This window comes from Antechinus flavipes, chromosome 3, assembly GCF_016432865.1.
Source record: "Antechinus flavipes isolate AdamAnt ecotype Samford, QLD, Australia chromosome 3, AdamAnt_v2, whole genome shotgun sequence".
Lineage (NCBI taxonomy): Eukaryota > Metazoa > Chordata > Mammalia > Dasyuromorphia > Dasyuridae > Antechinus > Antechinus flavipes.
The window spans coordinates 614,643,374-614,665,150 of NC_067400.1; the positions used below are offsets into that span (position 1 = coordinate 614,643,374).

Consider the following 21,777-nt stretch of genomic DNA (forward strand, 5'->3'; position numbering starts at 1 on the left):
TAAAGAGAAAAAAGCCCCAAAAGACTAAGGTTGGGTGCCATTGACAACCAAAGGGGTCTTTGAGGTTGTATCTGAGAGCTTAGAGGAAGTCCAAAGGGTGATTCAGATCCTTGCTTGAAGGCATCACTTCTGTTTTTTTGGTTCAAGATCAACCTCTTAAAATGGGAAGAACAGGGCAAGTATGAGTAATGAGAAATTGAAACCCAAAATAAGTGAGGAAAAGGTAAGAAAGTACCTAGATGTCTTTGATGAGATCAAGTGGAAGCCAAGGGGAACTCCACCTCAGAGGTCTGACCTGACCGGCACATAGGATTGCTGAGTTTGTGAGTGACCTTTGAGAAACCGTAGGGAAAGAAAGAGGGACCATGGGACTGGGGACAGAACAGTCAGAATTTTTCAAAAAAGGGAAGAGGGCAGATTCCGCAAATTGTGGGTTGGTAAGCTTGACTTGGATTCCTGCTGAGGAAAAAAAAAAAAAAGCTAGAATCTATTATTAGAGAGATGGTTCATGAGGATTTAGAAAGGGAAGTGGAAATGACAAATCCAGAATGGCCTCATTAAGAACAAGTCATACCAAACTAAACTCATTCCTATTTTTGACAGGGCTACTAGATTTGGAGATCAAGGGAATATTGCAGACTATAGGCAGACAGTAGCCTGTATTTCTATGATGGATGCTAACAGTTTTATTGTGTTTTAAGAGTGGCAAAGTACTTAACATCTTATTTTCAACTAGGCATTTGAAAAAAAAATCTCTCATCGATTTTTTTTTTCATGCTATCTTTGTGATGGAGACACGTAGGTAAGTTGCTTTGGATTTGGTTGAGTGACAGGATCCAAAGACTAAGCATTGGGGGCAGCTAAGTGGCCCACTGGATAGAGTACCAGCCCTGAAATCAGGAGAACCTGAGTTTAAATCTGGCCTCAATCACTTAACACCGAGGCGGAGGAGGAGGAGGAGGAGGAGGAGACAAGGACTAAGCATTAAGTGGTCAATGTTAACTTAGAGAGGTGGTCTCCAGAGAAGGTCCCCAGGGCTCTGTTTTTGATTCAAGGTCACTTGCTATTTGTATCAACTCTTTGGATGAAGGCATCAGCCTGTCAAATACGCAAATGACAGGGGCAGCTATCTTGTTAGGATGGAAGAATAAGGATCCAAAAATGTGTCAGCAGCCTTGAAAGATGAGGTGAGGGGTCACTGGGCTGAATCTAATAAAAGAACATTTATCCAGTCCAGTCCAGCCTACAAGTGCTTATTATTTGCCCCTTTTTGCCAAGTGCTGAAGACATAGAGACAAAAAAATAATAATCACCAAATAATAGCTTGTTGTTGTTATTGTTACAACATGCCAATAGATTGATGCCTGCTTAATTTCAATCAGAAAAAAAAATTAGATGGATTAACAGTCCCTATCACTTCTATCTTTTGAAGAAAGAAAATATCCTTAAAGCAGGTATAACTGTGGGGACAAATTGACAGTTTGATTCAGTAGAGTTATTATTCTCAATTGGTTAAGGAACTAGATTCGAGTATTTTGTGAGTTATGTTAAGTGGGATGAAGTGATTGTTTGACAGGACCAATCCCAACAAGAATGTATCGATTGTTCTGCTTTGACAAAGAGCTCAGATACTTGTATCTACATCCCAACCGCATCATTATTACATTATGCATCCTTGCCCGGTTTGTTTTTTCAATTTTGTTACCTTCCTCTGTCCAAGTGGTCTCCAGTATAATCTCATGACAATATCATTTCTCTTCCCCTGTCAATTGATCCGCACCCAAATGTTTTCTGCTTCTTTTATCCCTACCCTGGATTTCCTCATATAACCGTCTTCCCCCCTCCAACTTTGGGAAAGAGCCTGTCTGATTAGGCAATGATTCTCCCTATACCATATTTTTCAAAAGCCTTTGAGGAAAAGAGCCCATTGGGACAGAGCCCTGAATGTGACTTCCCAAGGGAACCTCTATGATAGGGATGTTTTTATGCATGTAATTTTCTGAAGGCATTCTAGTATTCCTTCTTCCTCATAGAATTCATTTATCTCGTGAATTTATTATCCAACAGCAAAGTCTGATGAAGTCGGGTTTTGGTAGCTTTAGAAAAAAGTTTTATTAAATTGGGGCAGCTAGTTGATGTCATGGATAAAGCACCAGCCTTGAAGTCAGGAGGACCTGAGTTCAAATCTAACCTCAGACACTTAACACTTCCTGGCTGTGTGACCCTGGGCAAGTCACTTAACCTTAATTGCCTCAGCAAAAAAAAAAAAAAATGTCAAGTTAAAACTTCACTAAGGATACCCTGTACATAATCAGTGTCCCTAAGCTGCAAGTCAGACATTCTTCATCCAATTAGTTTTTCCTGTGTGGTTGGTTAGGCCAAGCTCTTTTGAATGGTGGCAGATTACTTCCAGGATGCTCTACACCGTTCCAAGACAACCAACTCCATATCATCCACAGAGGACTTCACTCTCCATGTGGAATCTCTCTCTTCAACTTGGACTCTGCCCTGAGGAGGAAAAACCAAGTCCCAACTTCATATTTATAGGCATAACAATGCATTTCTTTTAAAAAATATATTATTTCTTTTACTTTTTTTTTCTTTTTTAAATTTTGAGTTCCAAATTCTCTTCTTCCTTCCCACCTACTGAGAAGGGAAGCATTGGGAAATCAATTATGTATACGAAATCATGCAAAACATATTTTCATATTAGCCATATTGAAAAAAAGGCAAAAAAAAAATGAGAGAGAAATACTTCAATTTGCACTCAGTTCTCTGGAGGTGGATAACATTTTCATAAGTCCTTTGGAACTTTCTTGCACAACTGCAGCCATAATAATAATGCTTGTCTAAGACTAACTCTATAATCCCATGAAAGGCTATTTCTCCAACCCCATGACATATTTGTCAAGCACATATCTTCCTCTTTTATGTAGTGATTAAAAGGATTGTCGAAGCGATTTCATATTTTAAGAAATCTTGAATGAGTCTGATACATGCACAGGAATTATTTTATTGAGAGACTATTTCACTCTAATCATTAATTTTTTTTAAAAAAATCAACAAACACTAAACAAAGTAGAATTGCAAATTCTCTATATCTTCCAGTCAGTTTTATTATCCAGTAAAGTCGAGTCCACTGTGTAATATAAGTTGCAAAAGTCTGTTTCCCACTCAGATGGGATGCCCTCCATACATTGGTAGAGAATTCTCATTTTTAAATGTATATAATAATTCATCGTGCTTTAAGTTTTGAAGAATAAAACTTGACATGTTATTTTATTTGATCCTCACCACAATCCTGGAAGGTAGATATTATTATTATTATTATTTATTTATTTATTTACAAAGCATATGCGTGGGTAATTTTTTCAACATTGACCCTAGCCAAACCTTTTGTTCCAAATTTTCCCCTCCTTCCCCTCCCCCCCCCCAATACGTGGTCCAATACGGGTTAAATTTGTTGAAATACATGTGAAATGGTTAAATATTATTATCCTCCTATTCAAAAGAGAAAACTAAGACAGAAGCAAAGTGACTTGCTGGTGTCTGAGGCTGCCTTAGAGCTCCGGGTTTCCATCTAAAGTCTACCACTCCTTTGAGCTGCTGCCTTTGGGACAGGAGGGAGACAAGTTCATTTTCACATTTACTTAGGTGCTTTTTCTTTCTCTATTAATAAGATCTGCTATTTTTTTCCATGCCTTTAAGATCTTCCTCTTCTTCAGCTCCCAGGATACCCTCATCATGGTGTCCCCCTCCAGGACAGACCTCCTCTGGGTCCAGCTGGTCTCATTCAGTCACTTTTTTTCCTAATCCTAGACTCTTAGTCATAAATTCTTAAAGTGATAAGAACTCCGCTGAATCTCCCAGTGACCTTGGAAAGGCCATTCCCTCCTCTTCCAGCAAATTCCCTCTTCTATAAAATAGAGATAATGCCGGGAGGATTGCCCTCTTTCTAGGGTAGTTCCAGGCTTGCTCACCCTGCTTGTTGAAACAGGTATTGAGAGATTCAGAACCTTGGAAATAGAGCCTCTTCGAAGCAGATTCTCCAGAGTCGGGAGGGACTTTCACACTTTAATTAAGCAAGAGGTTTTTGACCGCACTCCCTCTTGTCCCAAAGGCGATTCAGGCTCAGGTGGGTCTCTCCGGAGATTACAAGCTGAGAAGTAGCACAGCTTTCTCCCGCTTCCTGTTTTCCAAGATTTGGGATGAAGGAAGGAGTGTTTTATGTGTGAGGAGTTTGGGGGAGGGGAGGAGTTTCACCAGCTGGGGGAGTCTACCAGGTTTTATGGGGGGGAGGAGGGGAAAGTTCAGGGTAGTTCAGAAGATGCCTTTATACCTCCCCCACACACACACACACACAGTCACACATACAGTCACACACGTACACACACACACACACACACACACACACACACCAATCCTTAAGAGGTAGAAAGAAAACATGGGTTGACTTCTAACAGCTTTCTATGGTGTCAGAGGAGATCAGAGTGTACCCCCATCACGGCTTAGCTTCAGCCCACTGCTCCGTGAGGTAACAGACACATAAGCACATTAAATGACCCGGTCACACGAGGAGGAGACGAAAAAAGCGTTTATTAGAAACTCACTCCGATGCTACCTGCATTGGACACCTTGGGAGAAGCAGAGCCCGAATCCCAAGCAGATGGCCCCGCTGAACTCGGGCCGCTCTGTCCTTCCCAGTCCGGCCTCAGTTTCCACGGCTGTTCATGGAAGGGGTTTTGTAAAACTCGCCCGAGCGCCAGCAATGCCCCGCCACCGCGACAGCCACGCTCCGGGCCGCGGAGCTTTGACCCCGCGGCTCGCAGGTAAGGGCGGAGGCGGCAGGTGTTCAAAGTCCCTGCGTTCGCCGGGTTGTAGTCCGGCCAGACTACCGGGCGCCGGCAGAGGGTGCCCGGGGTCACGAAACCGCAGAACCCGCGGCAGGGTGCTCATGGGGAAACTGAGGCGCGCCGGACTCCCACCGGGAGTTACAGGTAGAGTTGGGGAGGGATTTGGGTCCCCCGCTTGGAGGTTTTAGGGAAACCCGGCGAGAAGCAGGGGATGGGCGGGGGTGGAGCGGACGGTGCCGGCAGCTGCGGCAGACCGTGGCTGCGTCCCGGGGAGGCACGAAATCCGGCGCTGCTGCTGGCGGGCAGCGGGCTAACTAGGGCTCAGGCGTCCAGAAATCAGGTGGCGGCCATCGGTGGAGCGGCTGTGGGTCAGCCCCCCGGGGCGCACCGGCCCGTACCGGGCTCCGGCCCCCTCCGCCGGCTCCCGCCCCGCGCGCCCACGCCTCCCCCCCGACTTCGGGAGCCCTCCGCCCCATTTCACCCGCGTTCACCCGGGTTCGGGGAGGGGCCTAATCCCGGTGGCCTCCAGAGGCGGCGGGCAGGCGGGGCCCCAGTGGGGGACGTCTTTATAAGCGTCTCTGCCCCTCTCCCCGCCCTCCCCAGCTCCGGGCTCGGGATGGCGCTGGCCATGGGGGTCGTCTCCCTCCTTCTCCTTTTCCTCTTGCTGGTCGTCCTCCTCCTGGGGCTCCGGGGCCGCCGCTCCTCTCGCCTTCCCCCGGGGCCGCTGCCGCTGCCGCTGCTGGGGAATCTGGGCCAGCTGTGGCCGGGGGCGCTGTACCCTGGGCTGCTCCAGGTGCTGGGGCCGGGGCCAGAGATACCTGGGAAGTGGGATGGGGGGAGGCGCGGAGGGGAAGGGGATCCACGTACCCCGCGGGAAGGATGGCTGCGCCACCTCTGGAGAGCGCAGTGTCCCGGGGAGGGGGGGGAGAGGGGCGGGGAGAGTGGGGCTCCGGGAGAATAAGGGGGAGTGAGAGGAACCCCAAGAGAATCAGGGTGGGCGTAGAGACCTCCCCAGCACCGGAGCCCCAAAAGGCAGCAAAGTGAACTGATTCCAGAGCAGGGGTTCTTAACCTGGGGGATAGATTTTAGGGGATCCCTATACTTAAATGAGGGGGAAATTATATCTCTATTTTCAAATCCCTCCAAGTGAAGTTTAGCATCTCCTTCAATTATTTGAAAAACGTGATTTTGAGAAGGGGTCCTTAAGCTTCACCAAATTGATATTAAAAAGGTGAAGATCTCCCTCCCCCTGCTCTAGCGTCAAAGGAACCGGGTTCAAATCCCACCCCTGCCATTTTCCACCTGTATGACCAGAGACAAATGGCATACTTGGCATCTCCAGACTCAGTTTCCTTTTCTGTAAAATGAGGGTTGGACCAGATGCCCTCTGAGGCTACTTCCAGTTCTAAATCTAAAAGTGTGTCCCTAAATAGAGAGAGCTGGAGACCCTAAAGGAGTAAAGCGATTGGGGGTGGGGGAGAGGGAAGGGAAGCCTATCTGGGAATGGAAATTAACTGAAATTTGGGGCGTATGGCCCAGTTTGGGGAGAAGGGGAGGAGTGGCGAGGAGACATATCTGAATTCCCATCTTGATTTTGTTGTTTACTGTCTGTGTATCTTTGGAGTCACTTCTCTTCTAGCACGAAAGGGTTATACTTCACTCAAACGCCCTTATCAATTTTATACTTCCTGTGTGAATTAACGAAATTAAAGGGGGGGGGAGTTAAAAGAGGGAGGGGAATGATCACTGAGTTGGGAAGGCTCCAGGAGGAAAAGACTGAAAAGTTGGGATGGGTAAGGGGAAGGAGAGCCAGTTGGACCATGGGGTGTGCAGTGGGAGGACTTGTAGGGTGAGTGGGCCAGGGAGTTGGATTTGTGGGAAAGGAAGGAGGAATAGTAGAAAGAAGGAAAAGTATCACCAAGACCTGGGAATGGGGGTAACCGGGTACCCAGGAGGGATGAGTACAGAGACCCTAGGAGGACAGACCTACAAAGGGGCACAGCTGGGCTCCTCAACCTGCAGTAACTCTATTTCTCCTTGCAGCTCAGTGCCGAGTATGGCCCCGTGTTCACTGTTTACCTGGGCTCCCGGCCTGTGGTTATCCTAAGTGGTTACGAGGCCGTCAAAGAGGCATTGGTGGACCAGGCGGAGGCGTTCTCCGGGCGAGGGAAAGTGGCCACATTGGAGAAGACCTTCAATCAGCATGGTATGGACTCCAGGGGGCTTAGAAACTGAGGCTCCTCAAGCTAAATGTGCCATCGGCAGAATTTTCCATTCTTAGGACTTCCGAGCTAGAAGGGAGAGAAACCATGGGATAGCAGAATGATTCCTAGTTTGAATCCTGGCTCTATTCTTTTTTTTTTTTTTAATAACTTTTTATTGACAGAACTCATGCCAGGGTAATTTTTTACAACATTATCCCTTGCACTCACTTCTGTTCTGATTTTTCCCCTCCCTCCCTCCACCCCCTCCCCCAGATGGCAAGCAGTCCTTTACATGTTGAATAGATTACAATATATCCTAGATATAATATATGTGTGCAGAACCGAACAGTTCTCTTGTTCTGGCTCTATTCTTGAGGCAGATCATTTCATTTGAGTTAGGAAACTCTCAACGGTGATAGGAAGGGCATCTCTTTCAGTGCTGAACCACGTGAATCGCTCTGAAATCTGGGATGCTACAATTGAAAGGCCTATCAATTATGATATCTTAAGATATCATAGAGAGTCGCTTTGTTGTCCAGCTTTTTTAAGGGATTAATAAGGGCCGGGTATCATGCTAAGGACGTCAGATATCAAGAAGGATTCTTGCCCTCAAGGAGCTCAGCCTAATGGGAGAGAGAATATGTAAATAGTCATTAATGTACACGAGATACAGAGAGAAGGAGGAATCTAATCCCAGAGGGGAAGATGCTTGGGAGGGGAGGACGGTGCTACTTGGCCCTGGACCAGAAGAGTCCTACAGATGAGATTTGGGCTGAGGCTTGAGGGAGGTCAGGAATGTTAAGAGTTGGAGATGAGGGGGCAGAAAATTCCAGGCGTGAGAGACAGACGATGAAAACGCCATCAGGAAATGGAGTGTTATCTTCAAATAACAAGAAGGAGGCCCGTATCTGGATCGCACAGTGTGTGGAAGGGAGAAAAGTGTAAGAAGAGTGAAAGGGTCGGAGGGACTGGCTCTAGAGTCTATCCATTTCATTGCCCTTTCGGTTTGAACCTGGAGGAAAGAGCATCATGGGAGGAGTACATCACTTTAGGGGTTGATCTATTCAGACCTGTGCTTCAGGAAAATCACTGTGGCAACTGAGGAGGTGTTATTAGAACCATAGACTGTCAGAATCTTGAATGATCACATCTCAGAGGAGTCTCAAAGACCCTATCGGACTTACTTGACAGATGGGGCAACTGAGGCCCAAGGAGAGACGAGGACTCCTGTCTCTTTCCGTTACTCTGGGGGAACGAGGCCTAGCTCATCCTCACCCTTTCAATATCATGTGAGCTTATTAGACCGTAATTTTCTAACTGCAATTTTTTTTAAAGCTGGCTTCTCAAGAAACATAGGTAATTTTAAAACCTTTTTTTTTTTTTAACCCTGGCTATTTTTAACATGCATAATTTGAAACCTTGTGTAATCCCACCCAAGAATAGAGAATTAAAGGGAAAAAAAAAAACCCTAGAACCAATACACTCTTTAAGTAAGTTTTATCCTTTCAATCCAACACCTGCTAAGAAAGGGGGAAGTGGGTATTCTAAAGACCCCTTTCCCTTTTCCCCCTACCCCTCGCCCCTTGAAAAGCAAATCCTCTTTTTTGATTTCTTTAAAGAATCGGGATTTCCTTGAAAAGCAAATCATCTTATTTGATTCCTTTAAAGAATTGGGATTTCCTTAGAGTCATAAATCTCCTTCCTATAGATCACCGTATTGTTTAGTTTAGTTAGATGGTCTTTGAGAATCGCTGCGGCCAAAATAATTTTTAGTCATCCTCTCGCCTTCCTGCCATAGCCAGTGTGGGAGGGAGCCTCTCCTAGCTGGCCAGTCCAGATGGAAGGACCTGAGCTTGAAGCCAATGGGACTCTGGTCCATCACTGGGCCTTCCGGGCTCGGGCAGACCTTTCTTAGCCTTTGTCTGTCCCAAGAAGCATCAGAGAAGGGCTCTAGCGGCAGGAGAGCAGGTCTAGACATGGCAAATCCTGGAAGAGGGTAATTGAGCCTCAAACCTAAGTCCCGACTTGTCGGCCCTGGAGGGTCATGTGCTCTCGGGGAAGCGGAGGGGCGGGAATGCCGGGGTCCCAGGCAGACAGCCATCAACAACCTCATCCTGGCAGGAACAGACCTGACTGCGTCTGCCCTTCCCTCCAACTCCCCGGGGGGGTTGGGGGAAGGGAGGTGGGGCTTCCAGTCCTTCTAACTCAGCCTTCTTCTCCAGGCATTTTCTTCGCCAACGGGGAGCAATGGAAACACCTTCGGAAGTTTACCACCCTCTCTCTAAGAAATCTGGGCATGGGGAAGAAAGAAGGAGAAGAACAAATTCAAGAGGAGGCCAGATACCTGGTGGAAGCATTACAGAATACCCAAGGTCAGGGGAGTTCACACTAGCTGTCCCCCTGCGGCCCAGTAAGCTTGGCCCTCTGCTGGACCGTGTCCCGGCCACCCCGGCTGAAGGCAGCTGCCTTGTGGGACTAGCCCCAGAGCTGTCTGGCCCGGCCTCCCTTCTCCTGCTGTGCTAGGTTACCTCATCCCCCTCGTCTGACACCTGAAGTCACCCACGCCCAATGCAAGGAAAGCCGAGCCCAGGGGAATCCCCACGCCAGTCCTACAGACCCTTCTTAGCTTCTTGGCCCTGGCCATGTGGGTAACCAGCTTTTTGTCCCTCCAGGGTCTCTGTTGGACCCTTCCCTGCTTCTGTCTCAGGCCGTCTCCAACATCACCTGCGTTCTCCTGTTTGGAAGTCGCTTTGACTATGAAGACGCCAAGTTCCGAGATCTGGTCCTTGCTGCTGCAGGCACCCTGAAGGAGATTAGCACCCCATGGGGACAGGTGACCGGCTTGGATTTGGGCGGGGGGAGCAGAGGTTGAGAGGGTTCTTCTCCCCACCCTTCTCTCCCGAGCTGCTGCCCCCTTCTTCCCTCCTCCGAGAGGTCCATCGGGATCGCTCTCTTCCTGTCTCCGTGTCCCCCGCCTCAAACGGGGGGTTCCCACAACGCTGACTCCAGCCTCTCTCCCTCAGCTCTGCGAGATGTTCTTGGGTCCCCTCTACTACCTGTCGGACATCCTGCGCTATCTCTCGGCTCCCCATAGCCGGCTCATAGGCCACCTGAACACCCTGGCGACCTTTGTCTCAAGCCAGATTCAGCAGCACCAGCAGAAGCTGGAACCTCAGGCCCCAGTCAGGGACTTTGTGGATGATTTCCTGCTCAAAATGGGCCAGGTATGGCTGGGACCCAGGACCGGGGAGAGGGACATAGAGGGAAGGGTCTGTTTCAATTCAGCTTAGCTACTTGCTGTGTGACCTTGGACAAACTATGGGTCCTCTCTGACCCTCAGTTTTCTGCTCTACAATATTATACAAAATAATCTCTGAGATCCTTCCAACTCCTTTGACTCTCTTCCTCTCCTGTGCCCCCCTCATTTCCCTTTCTCCTTCTATTTCTTCCTCTCCCTCTCCCTTTCCCTCCCTCCCGTTTACCCTGAGTGAAGATCCTCACTCTGTTACATGATAAAAGTGACTCTGGTTTTCCCTTTCTTTACCTCTAACATGGGTGAGTTGGGCAGGGGCATCATGGTACAATAGAGAGCTGGTCTCAGATTCAGAGTCCTGGGTTCAAGTCCTGACATATACTCACCTCTTAACCCCTTCACAAGTGACTCTACCTCTAAGACAGAAGAGGCTCAGAGCTCTGGGTTCAAGTCCTGACATATACTCACTTCTTAACCCCTTCACAAGTGACTCAACTTCTAAGTCAGAAGGGACAGACAAGCCTTGGTGGAGGGAATCTCCACACTGAGAGTTCCTTACACCAATGCCTTTTCGGCCTGGTCCCAAAAGAGGAACGGCAGTCTCTTCCGAGCCTCAGGCTCTCTCTGAGTGTCTTTCCCTCTTCCACCTCAGTGGCAGTTAGAGGAAAGCTTCCACTTTCAGTGGCAGGTAGAGGTAGCTCTGGGCCCATCCCTGCTCAGACTCTCACCCCTGGGAAATTGCCCTTGCTAGAGACTAGTCTCCCTACTGAGTCCTGCTTCCTAATGTCTCCTCCAGGAAGAAAAAGCCCCAGGCTCTGGCCACACAGATTTCCTGCTGACCGCTGTGAACCTGCTCTTTGCGGGGACGGTAACAGTCAGTGCCACGCTCAGATACGCGTTCCTGCTCCTGCTTAAATACCCAGAGGTCCAAGGTATAGCCTCAGACTCAGATGGCAAGACCCCTGAATGTGCCATAGAGCTGTCCCGGCAGAGAGCACTGGGCCTTGAGTCAGAAAAATCTGAGTTCAAATTCTACACCAGATATTTACTAGCTGTGTGATGCCGGGCAAATCACTTCGCCTCAGCCTCCCCAACTGTAAAATGGGAATAATAATAATAATACCTACCTCCCAGAACCAAATAAGGACAAGTCTCTTACTGAGAGAGTTGGACCAGCTGATCCCTCAGGTCACTTACGAATCGAAATCTATGAACCCTCATCCCTGCAGCCGTAGCGAGCCAGAGGGCCCAGCAGAGCTGATATTCTGTGGTACCTCAGAGGGAGCCCACAGGGGCCCAAGTCAGTGCACACCTACATCGATTAAGCACCGAGGCGTGGAAGGCATCACAGGTACAAAGGCAGAAACAGAAGAGCTCAGCCTTCAAAAAGCTTCCTTTCTACCAGGTCAATACGACATGACAGGGAAATCCTTATAAAGCAATGTTAAAAGAAAGAAATGGGAACAACAGCAGAGGGGATGAAGAAAGGGCAACTGGGGTCATGCTTTGAAGGAAGATGGGGATTCTAAGAAGAGTGAGTGTAAGGGATGGAGGTCAGAAGTTTATTTATTTTTATTACTATTGTTCAGTTTCTTGGCAGAAAGAGCGGAGGGTTGGCCATTTCTTTCTCCAGATCATTTTCCAGATGAGGAAACTGAGGCAAACTGGGTGAAGTGACTTGCCCAGAGTAACATGGCTAGGACAGGTCAAAGGCTGGATTTGAACTCATGAAGATGAGTCTTTCTGACTCCAGACCTGGCGCTCTATACACTATGGCACCACCTAGCGGCCAGCAAAAATAGATAGTTGGATGATTGGATGGATAGATGGATGGATGGATGGAGAGAGAGAGAGAGAGAGAGAGAGAGAGAGATAAAGAGGCAGACAGGATGGATAGATAGATAGATAGATAGATAGAGACAGGCAGACAGAGAGAGAGAGAGGCAGACAGGATAGATAGATAGAAGGATAGAGAGATAAAGCGGCAGGATGGATAGATAGATAAAAGGATAGATAGAAAGACAGAGAGATAAAGAGGCAGACAGGATAGATAAAAGAGAGAGAGAGATAAAGAGACAGACAGGATAGATTGATAGTTAGGTGAATGGATAGATGACAGATGGATGGATGGACACACAGACTGGAGAAAGCAAGGCAGGATAGATAGCTGAATAGATTGATAGATGATAGATGATGGAGAATGGATGGATGGATGGATAGATAGATGAATAGATGGATAGGCAATAGATAGAACTGTTCCCCAGAGTAAAAGGGAATAAACTTTAAGATATTATACCCCTCTCCCCAGGGACATTATTCTTCTAACAAAAGATATGGAGCCCAGAACGTCAACAGATAGAAAGACACAGGGCTGTATATGGACAAAGATGCCCCCTGGGGCTGAGGAGAGTCAGCAATGGGTTGAGTAGAAGGGACCCATCTGGGCATTAGGAGACTCGGTCTGACTCCATTTACGCCTCTCAGCCTCACTGACATTCGGTGCCCTTTGCGTTCTAAATGCCTTTTGGTGGAACGGGAGAGTGGGCCCCTGGAGTTTGACAAGAAGTGATGAAGGGAGCCACATCCTATGAACTTGGTCTCTGGCGTGGGTCCGCCTTTCTCCTCTTGTCCCCCTTCTCTCCCACAGATCGAATCCAGGAGGAGCTGAGCAGAGAGCTGGGCCGTGACAGACCTCCCAGCCTGGGGGACCGTGGGCGTCTTCCCTATACTGATGCCTTCCTGCATGAGGTTCAGCGGTTCCTGGCCCTCATCCCTATGGGGGTGCCCCGCGCCCTCACAAAACCCACCACCTTCCGGGGCTATACACTGCCCCAGGTAAATATGAAGAGTGGGGGAGGAAGATAGTGAAGGGGAAGGGTAGAGGGAATGGGGGAAGGTCCCACCCAGTTAGAAGGCAGCAGGGAAAGCCAGTGAGATGGAGCAGAGTGGGCAGTTGTCCTTCCCGCTCTTGATTTCCCTCCAGGAGCTCTGATTCCCATCCCCACCCTACCCCCAACCAGAGCTGCCCTCTCCAGACCCGATGGGGACCCTAAAATTCAGCTCTAGGCCCTGTCAGAGCCTCCGCCATCCCCATCCCCGAATGGCAGCCCGAGGAAGAGCGAGCACAGCGCTTCGGTTCAGTGTCTGTGGGGCCGGGGGCATGAGGGCTCCGGGGCAGGAGAGGTTCTGAGGAGCCGTGACACCCTTCCCGATCTCCTAGGGCATTGAAGTCTTCCCACTCCTGGGCTCCGTTCTCCACGACCCAGAGTTCTTTGAGAGGCCAAAGGAATTCGACCCCAGCCGTTTCCTGGATGCTGATGGCCGATTCAAGAAAAACGAGGCTTTCTTGCCTTTCTCCTTAGGTATCTACTGAACTCTTAAGCGTGGGAAAGAGTTCGGGGGACAGTTGCCTCAGCCCCGAATGCTCCTCCAGAATCACAGATCCACTAGCAGTAAGGAGAGACTTGAGTCCAACTGCTTTGTTGTACAAAGGAGTAAAGTAATAATAATAATAGTAAGAATAGTAGCTGGCGTTTATGTAGTGCCAGGCACAGGCACGGGGGATGGAAAAAGGAACCCTCATTCCATGTCTTGATAGGACCCCCACCGTCAGGTCCCTGGCTGATTTGGGGGGTTGGGAGGACACAGGAAAATAAATGGAGGGAGAGCCACGTCCTTCCTCTGTACTGGATGCTGGAGTTGAGTCAAGAACACAGATAAATACAGCACAGATTATGAGTACGGAATAAGGTAGAGATCACCAAGTTTAGAGCCAACAGACCAGGTTCAGATCTCATCCTGATGCTAATGACCAATCTCCTTGTTGTCTTCTCTGTGACTCAGTCTCCCCATCTGTAAAAGGAAAGAGTTGGGGCTGTTTCCTCCCGGCTTAAAGGGCTGTGATAGTCTTGAGGTCTCCTCATCCTCAACTCTTTTTCTCCCCAGGGAAGCGAATTTGTCTCGGAGAAGGCCTGGCCCGAACCGAACTCTTCCTCTTCTTCACCACCATCCTCCAGAATTTCTCCCTGGAGAGCCCCTCCCCACCAGAGGCTCTGAGCCTCCAGCCGGCCATCAGCGGCTTCGCCAACATCCCCCCGGCCTTCCAGCTCCGATTCAAGCCTCGCTGACTGGCGGGGGGAGAGGGTAGCGGGAGACCTGAAGCCCCAAGGCCGATGAACTGGTGCCCGGGTTGGGACGGATCCAAGGGGTTCGGAGACAGCTCCCTGAGACTCCCAAAGAACGGAGACCTCGGGGCAGATTCATCCCTTCCAGAGACTCCCTCCCAACACGCATCCCCAGCTTTGCTCACAAATGCAGGCGGCCCAGCATCCCGTATTTATTCAGCTCAACGCTCCCTTTCTTAGCCACGTCCTACGTGGGACACGGTTTGGAGCTGGGGATCCGGGTTCAAATTCTGTCTGTCCTCCCTCTGTCACGGGCCGTTACCCCTTTTTCTGAGCGGTGACAATCCTTACATAATCCACGACCCACAAGCCAGTGCGTCTCCCCGGGGACACTTAAACACACCCTGACTTTCTCGGGAGCACAGAGTAAGTAGGAAAGGCCCACCCAGTCCGCCCAACCCTTACTTGAGCCAGAGCTCTGCCTGCCACATCCTGGACAGGTTCCTCTGCTGTTTGATGACCCCGGCCTCCGGAGAGGGGGAAGCCATTCCTGATGGGTAGAAAGACCCCCGGCCTTCTCTTGTCTGGCTCTCTGCTAGTCTTACCCAGGGCGCAAATAGCCACAGCTCCCCCACTCCCTGGGGAAAGGGCAGACCCAGCAGCCTCTGCAGTTCCTCCAAGGGGGCCTGCTGGGCCTTCTGACCCCCTGCAAACGCCCCTCCCCAAAGCACCGGGGCCCTGGGAACGAGGCTGCGTCCCTCCCCCTCCCCTCATCCCCCAATAAACACTCCGTCCTCCTCCTGAAAGAGCAGAGAATGCTGTGAGTGAGCTGGGGGCGGGCGCACACCGAACGAGAGGGGACGTTTGCAGGAATGATTGCAGGGAAAATGGAAATTGCTCCCGTTTCTCTGCTGCGTCCCCGGAACTGCCCCGTGAGGGATGGAGCGCAGCTATACGTTCGGCTTCTCCTTTTTGACGGATTGGGAACCAGGAGCTCCCCCGGGGAAGCGATCTTGCCCGGACCCCCACCCCCACCCCCACCCCTCTGCTCCCCAGGAGCTAAGTAAGCGTCTCCCCCAAGGAAGGAGGGGGGAGGGGCCAGAAGGCCGGCAGCCCGCAGACAGCCCCCCAGGAAATGGAAGGGCAGGATCCTCTTTGCGGGGACCCCCTTTCCCCCGCCTACCCCCAGTTGCCGGGAATCGCGGGTGGGAGGGAGCAGCTGCTCCGCAGCCGCCGGTCACGCCGTGGAAATTCTGACGCGGGATTCCGTGAAACGTCCCAAGGGAGAAAGTGCCCGGGAGGCCGAGCGGGCCCGGCCTTCCACACACGGACGTCGCGGCCGCCAGAGGGAGCTGGGATGCCACGAGCGGGGTTGCGCTAGAACCCGTGGAACGCCCGACCCGCTGGTTACCGCGGAGGAAAAGGGGGAGGGGGGGGTTCAATCCACGAGAGATTTCCTGCGCCGCCACGCTGCCCTGAGGGATCCCGGCAGCCGCAGCTTTGCGGGATGACAGACGGAAGAGGAGGAAAGGTAACCTGTGCCGCCCTCGCCCTGGAGACTCCCCCTGCGAGGATGGTGGAAGGGACGCGGCAGGGCGTCAAATCAGTTTACAAATGAGGAAACCGAGGCCCGATCACTTTCCCAGCGTCATGCTGATGGGAGTAGGGAACTAAAGATCTCTAAATTAGCCCACACTCTAAAGGTTTTCAATTCAATCCAAAAAGCATTTATTAAATGCTTACTGTTTACTCAGCAGGTTCACGGGTAGCAAAGACAAAAAAAGGACTTTGGGGAGAGGATTGGAAATGTCCCCCCCCACCAAAGTAAAGGGCACCCTGCGGCTTTGGAGGGCCCAGATTCCTGGATTCCCTGTCTCCGAAGCCTCTCCCACCCCACCCTTTCATAAAGCAGTTTAAGGACTCTATTCCAAAGGTGCTTCCCAGGGAGCCAGGATGATTGCGTCAAATGATGCGGTGGCTCAAATACTGCCCCGGAGCTGGGAGGATCTGGGTTCAAAAGCTGTCTGTGAATGCTTGCTAAGGGCATTATAACCTGGACAAGCGGATTGACCTCTGCTCCTGTGACAGCGTTGGACTGGTTCCCCCCCACGTCTCTTTCCTCTCTGGATCGAAAACCCTTTAAGTCCTGACCCTAGACCTCACAAAGCATGTGACACTGGCAAGTTACTAAAGACTACCCAGCTCCCGGGTTCTCCTTCCGCACAAGAGGAAAGTTGGACTCCCTGGTCTCTGAGACTCTCCTAGTTGACAGTCTTTGACTCAAGAATTCTAGGGCTTGGTAGAACTTAGGCACAAAGGGAATGAGGGGTTTAGAGGTTTCTCTTGCTATGCCACAGTTTTCTTTAACTGTCCTGACTCAGTTTCCTTGTACAAGTTTCCCTTGGCTCAGTCTCCCTAATTACTCCCCTAAGCTGTAAATCTCCCTCTGGTCCATGAAGGCTGAGGACCAATTAGTCTAAGGATATAAATTGTTAGCCCAAGTAAGATAAACAAGAGAGTAGACTTCCTGATTATCTTCTGTCCTTGAGAAATTTACAACATCCCTTAAAATATTCCAAGATATTTCACTGACATCTTTATCTCTGGGTTCCTTTTTAATTCATAGTCTTTTCCAGCTGGGCTTTTCCCGCTCTTTTTCCCTCTTCTTTGTCTCACAAAAGGTATATAAAGGTTAGAGATTCTCCATTCATTGCTGGAGAATGGCGGCTGGCTATGGATGCTGGACGCTGGATTCTTTGAGATGATAGTCTCCTCTTAACTGAGTTTCATTGGATAAATGATGGACAGAAACAGCTACACCCAAAGAAGGAATACTGGGAAACGAATGTGAACTATTTGATTTTTGATTTTCTTCCCGAGTTATTTTTACCTTCTGAATCCAATTCTCCCTGTGCAACAGGAGAACTGTTCGGTTCTGCAAATATGTATTGTATCTAGGATATACTGCAACATATTTAACATATATAGGACTGCTTGCCATCTTGGGGGGGGGGGGAGGGAGGGAGGGGAAAAAGCGAAACATAAGTGATTGCAAGGGATAATGCTGTGTAAAAATTATCCTGGCATGGATTCTGTCAATACAAAGTTATTATTAAATAAAATTAAATTAAAAAAAAAAAAAAAAAAAAAAAAGAGATGATAGTCTCCTCCAGACCTGGGACCAACATGAATTCCTTGGTCCCAGTATATCTTTATCTCTGTCTGACTGGATAATTTGAGACAAGAGTCCTGTCCAGTCAATCTTACTCTCCCATTAATAAAATATTAAAAACTCTCTAATCTCTCTCCTGCCTCAGTTTCTCTGGCATTACACTCTCTCTGTCTTTCTGTCTCTCACTGTGTGTGTGTGTGTCTCTATTTCTCGGGTTCTCTTTTGCTGTCTCTGTCTCTGTTTCTATGTCTCTGCCTCTCTGATAGATCTCTGTGTTTCTCTCTGTGTGTCTCTGTCTCTGTCTCTCTCTCTCTCTGCCTGTCTCTCTTTCTCTGTCTCTCTTACTCTCACTGTCTCTGTTTCTCTCTCTGTCTCTGCCTCTCCATTTGTCTGTCTCTCTGTCTGTCTGTCTGTCCGTCTGTCTCTCTCTCTGTCTGTCTCTGTTTCTCTCTCTATCTCTGCCTCTCTGTCTATCTGTCTGTCTGTCTCTCTCTCTCTCTAAGTCTCTCTCTGTGTCTCTCTCTGTCTCTGTCTCCTTCTCTGTCTCTCTCAATCTCTCTTTCTGTCTCTCTGTCTCTGTTTCTCTGTCTCTGCCTCTTCATCTGTCTGTCTCTCTCTCTCTGTCTCTGTTTCTGTCTCTGCCTCTCCATCTATCTGTCTCTCTGTCTCTGTCTCTCTCTCTCTCAATCCCTCTCTCTGTCTCTCTGTTTCTCTCTCTATCTCTGCCTCTCCATCTGTCTGTCTGTCTGTCTGTCCGTCTGTCTCTCTCTCTCTCTCTCTCTCTCTGTCTCTGTTTCTCTCTCTATCTCTGCCTCTCCGTCTATCTGTCTGTCTGTCTGTCTCTCTCTCTCTCTCTCTCTCTCTCTCTCTCTCTCTCTCTCTCTCTAAGTCTCTCTCTGTGTCTCTCTCTGTCTCTGTCTCTTTCTCTCTCTGTCTCTCTCAATCTCTTTCTGTCTCTCTGTCTCTGCCTCTCCATCTGTCTGTCTCTCTCTCTGTCTCTGTCTCTCTCTCAATCCCTCTCTCTGTCTCTCTGTTTCTCTCTCTATCTCTGCCTCTCCGTCTGTCTCTCTGTCTCTCTGTCTCTCTGTCCGTCTGTCTGTCTCTCTCTCTCTCTCTCTCTCTCTCTCTCTCTCTCTCTCTCTCTCTATCTCTGTTTCTCTCTCTATCTCTGCCTCTCTGTCTATCTGTCTGTCTCTCTCTCTCTAAGTCTCTCTCTGTGTCTCTCTCTGTCTCTGTCTCTTTCTCTCTCTGTCTCTCTCAATCTCTCTTTCTGTCTCTCTGTCTCTGCCTCTTCATCTGTCTGTCTCTCTGTCTCTCTCTGTCTCTCTCTGTTTCTGTCTCTGCCTCTCCATCTGTCTGTCTCTCTGTCTCTGTCTCTCTTTCAATCCCTCTCTCTGTCTCTCTGTTTCTCTCTCTATCTCTGCCTCTCCATCTGTCTGTCTCTCTGTCTGTCTGTCTGTCTCTCTCAATCTCTCTCTCTGTCTGTCTCTCTCTGTTTCTCTTTCTGTCTCTGCCTCTCCGTCTCTCTGTCTGTCTTTCTCTCTCTCTCTCAATCTCTCTCTGTGTCTGTCTGTCTCTCTCTGTTTCTCTTTCTGTCTCTGCCTCTCTGTTTGTCTGTCTCTCTCTCTCAATCTCTCTCTCTCTGTCTCTCTGTCTGTCTGTCTCTCTCTGTTTCTCTTTCTGTCTCTGCCTCTCCGTCTCTCTGTCTGTCTCTCTCTCTCTCTCAATCTCTCTCTCTGTCTGTCTCTCTCCGTCTCTCTGTCTGTCTCTGTCTCTCAATCTCTCTGTCTGTCTGTCTGTCTCTCTCTCTCAATCTCTCTCTCTGTCTCTCTGTCTGTCTGTCTCTCTCTGTTTCTCTTTCTGTCTGCCTCTCCGTCTGTCTCTCTGTCTGTCTGTCTCTCTCTGTTTCTCTTTCTGTCTCTGCCTGTTTGTCTGTCTCTCTCTCTCAATCTCTCTCTCTGTCTCTCTGTCTGTCTGTCTCTCTCTCTGTTTCTCTTTCTGTCTCTGCCTCTCCGTCTCTCTGTCTGTCTCTCTCTCTCTCTCAATCTCTCTCTCTGTCTGTCTGTCTCTCTCCGTCTCTCTGTCTGTCTCTGTCTCTCTCTCAATCTCTCTCTCTGTCTGTCTGTCTGTCTGTCTCTCTCTCTCAATCTCTCTCTCTGTCTCTCTGTCTGTCTGTCTCTCTCTGTTTCTCTTTCTGTCTGCCTCTCCGTCTGTCTCTCTGTCTGTCTGTCTCTCTCTGTTTCTCTTTCTGTCTCTGCCTGTTTGTCTGTCTCTCTCTCTCAATCTCTCTCTCTGTCTCTCTGTCTGTCTGTCTCTCTCTCTGTTTCTCTTTCTGTCTCTGCCTCTCCGTCTCTCTGTCTGTCTTTCTCTCTCTCTCAATCTCTCTCTGTGTCTGTCTGTCTCTCTCTGTTTCTCTTTCTGTCTCTGCCTCTCTGTTTGTCTGTCTCTCTCTCTCAATCTCTCTCTCTCTGTCTCTCTGTCTGTCTGTCTCTCTCTGTTTCTCTTTCTGTCTCTGCCTCTCCGTCTCTCTGTCTGTCTCTCTCTCTCTCTCAATCTCTCTCTGTCTGTCTCTCTCCGTCTCTCTGTCTGTCTCTGTCTCTCAATCTCTCTGTCTGTCTGTCTGTCTCTCTCTCTCAATCTCTCTCTCTGTCTCTCTGTCTGTCTGTCTCTCTCTGTTTCTCTTTCTGTCTGCCTCTCCGTCTGTCTCTCTGTCTGTCTGTCTCTCTCTGTTTCTCTTTCTGTCTCTGCCTGTTTGTCTGTCTCTCTCTCTCAATCTCTCTCTCTGTCTCTCTGTCTGTCTGTCTCTCTCTCTGTTTCTCTTTCTGTCTCTGCCTCTCCGTCTCTCTGTCTGTCTCTCTCTCTCTCTCAATCTCTCTCTCTGTCTGTCTGTCTCTCTCCGTCTCTCTGTCTGTCTCTGTCTCTCTCTCAATCTCTCTCTCTGTCTGTCTGTCTGTCTGTCTCTCTCTCTCAATCTCTCTCTCTGTCTCTCTGTCTGTCTGTCTCTCTCTGTTTCTCTTTCTGTCTGCCTCTCCGTCTGTCTCTCTGTCTGTCTGTCTCTCTCTGTTTCTCTTTCTGTCTCTGCCTGTTTGTCTGTCTCTCTCTCTCAATCTCTCTCTCTCTCTGTCTCTCTGTCTGTCTGTCTCTCTCTCTGTTTCTCTTTCTGTCTCTGCCTCTCCGTCTCTCTGTCTGTCTCTCTCTCTCTCTCAATCTCTCTCTCTGTCTGTCTGTCTCTCTCCGTCTCTCTGTCTGTCTCTGTCTCTCTCTCAATCTCTCTGTCTGTCTGTCTGTCTGTCTGTCTCTCTCAATCTCTCTCTCTGTCTCTCTGTCTGTCTGTCTCTCTCTGTTTCTCTTTCTGTCTCTGCCTCTCCGTCTGTCTCTCTGTCTGTCTGTCTCTCTCTGTTTCTCTTTCTGTCTCTGCCTCTCCGTCTGTCTCTCTGTCTGTCTCTCTCTGTTTCTCTTTCTGTCTCTCTCTCTGTCTGTCTGTCTCTCTCTCTCAATCTCTCTCTCTGTCTCTCTGTCTGTCTGTCTCTCTCTGTTTCTCTTTCTGTCTCTGCCTCTCCGTCTGTCTCTCTGTCTGTCTCTCTCTGTTTCTCTTTCTGTCTCTCTCTCTGTCTGTCTGTCTCTCTCTCTCAATCTCTCTCTCTGTCTCTCTGTCTCTCTCTGTTTCTCTTTCTGTCTCTGCCTCTCCGTCTGTCTGTCTCTCTCTCTCTGTCTGTCTCTCTCTGTCTCTGTCTCTGTCTCTGTCTCTGCCTCTCCATCTGTCTGTCTCACTGTCTGTCTCTCTGTCTGTCTCTCTGTCTCTCTCTGTCTCTGCCTCTCCATCTGTCTGTCTCACTGTCTGTCTCTCTATCTGTCTCTCTCTCTCTCTTTCTCTGGAGTCCCAGTTTTTATTCCCCTACTCGCTCCCATCCAGCCAACACCCACTCAGTCAGGCTGCAGCCGGATCTTCCTGGATTTGGGTCTGCTTCACAAAGAGATCCTGATCCCTGAGAAATTCGATTCGATGAACATTTCTTAAACGATTATGTGTCGTGCGCGCCATTAAATGTCGGGGATGCAAAGACCAAGAAATTCTAATTAAAGGATGCTTGTCCTCAAGGAACTCGCTCCCACCCTCCCCTCCTGAGTCAAGTGGAGATGGGAGGCGATCACCTGAAAGAGAGAGAGAGAG

At 49.2% G+C, this 21,777-nt stretch overlaps 1 protein-coding gene across 1 annotated transcript; it reads left to right on the top strand.

The window, feature by feature from the left end:
• The first annotated feature begins 4,600 nt into the window (after positions 1-4,600).
• Positions 4,601-15,240, top strand: LOC127556224 (cytochrome P450 2S1). The gene is made up of 9 exons (XM_051989245.1): positions 4,601-5,646; positions 6,897-7,059; positions 9,280-9,429; positions 9,730-9,890; positions 10,081-10,281; positions 11,107-11,242; positions 12,958-13,145; positions 13,531-13,672; positions 14,256-15,240. Exons 1-9 carry the CDS (start codon positions 5,065-5,067, stop codon positions 14,435-14,437), a joined length of 1,905 nt encoding a protein of 634 aa, XP_051845205.1. The 5' UTR covers positions 4,601-5,064; the 3' UTR covers positions 14,438-15,240.
• Positions 15,241-21,777: the final 6,537 nt, after the last annotated feature.

Coding starts and splice junctions, on each gene's coding strand:
- LOC127556224 (XM_051989245.1), top strand. CDS start 5,065: ATGGGCGGGGGTGGAGCGGACGGTGCCGGCAGCTGCGGCAGACCGTGG. Junction 10,282..11,106: donor TCCTGCTCAAAATGGGCCAG/GTATGGCTGGGA, acceptor TGTCTCCTCCAG/GAAGAAAAAGCCCCAGGCTC. Junction 13,146..13,530: donor GGGGCTATACACTGCCCCAG/GTAAATATGAAG, acceptor CCGATCTCCTAG/GGCATTGAAGTCTTCCCACT.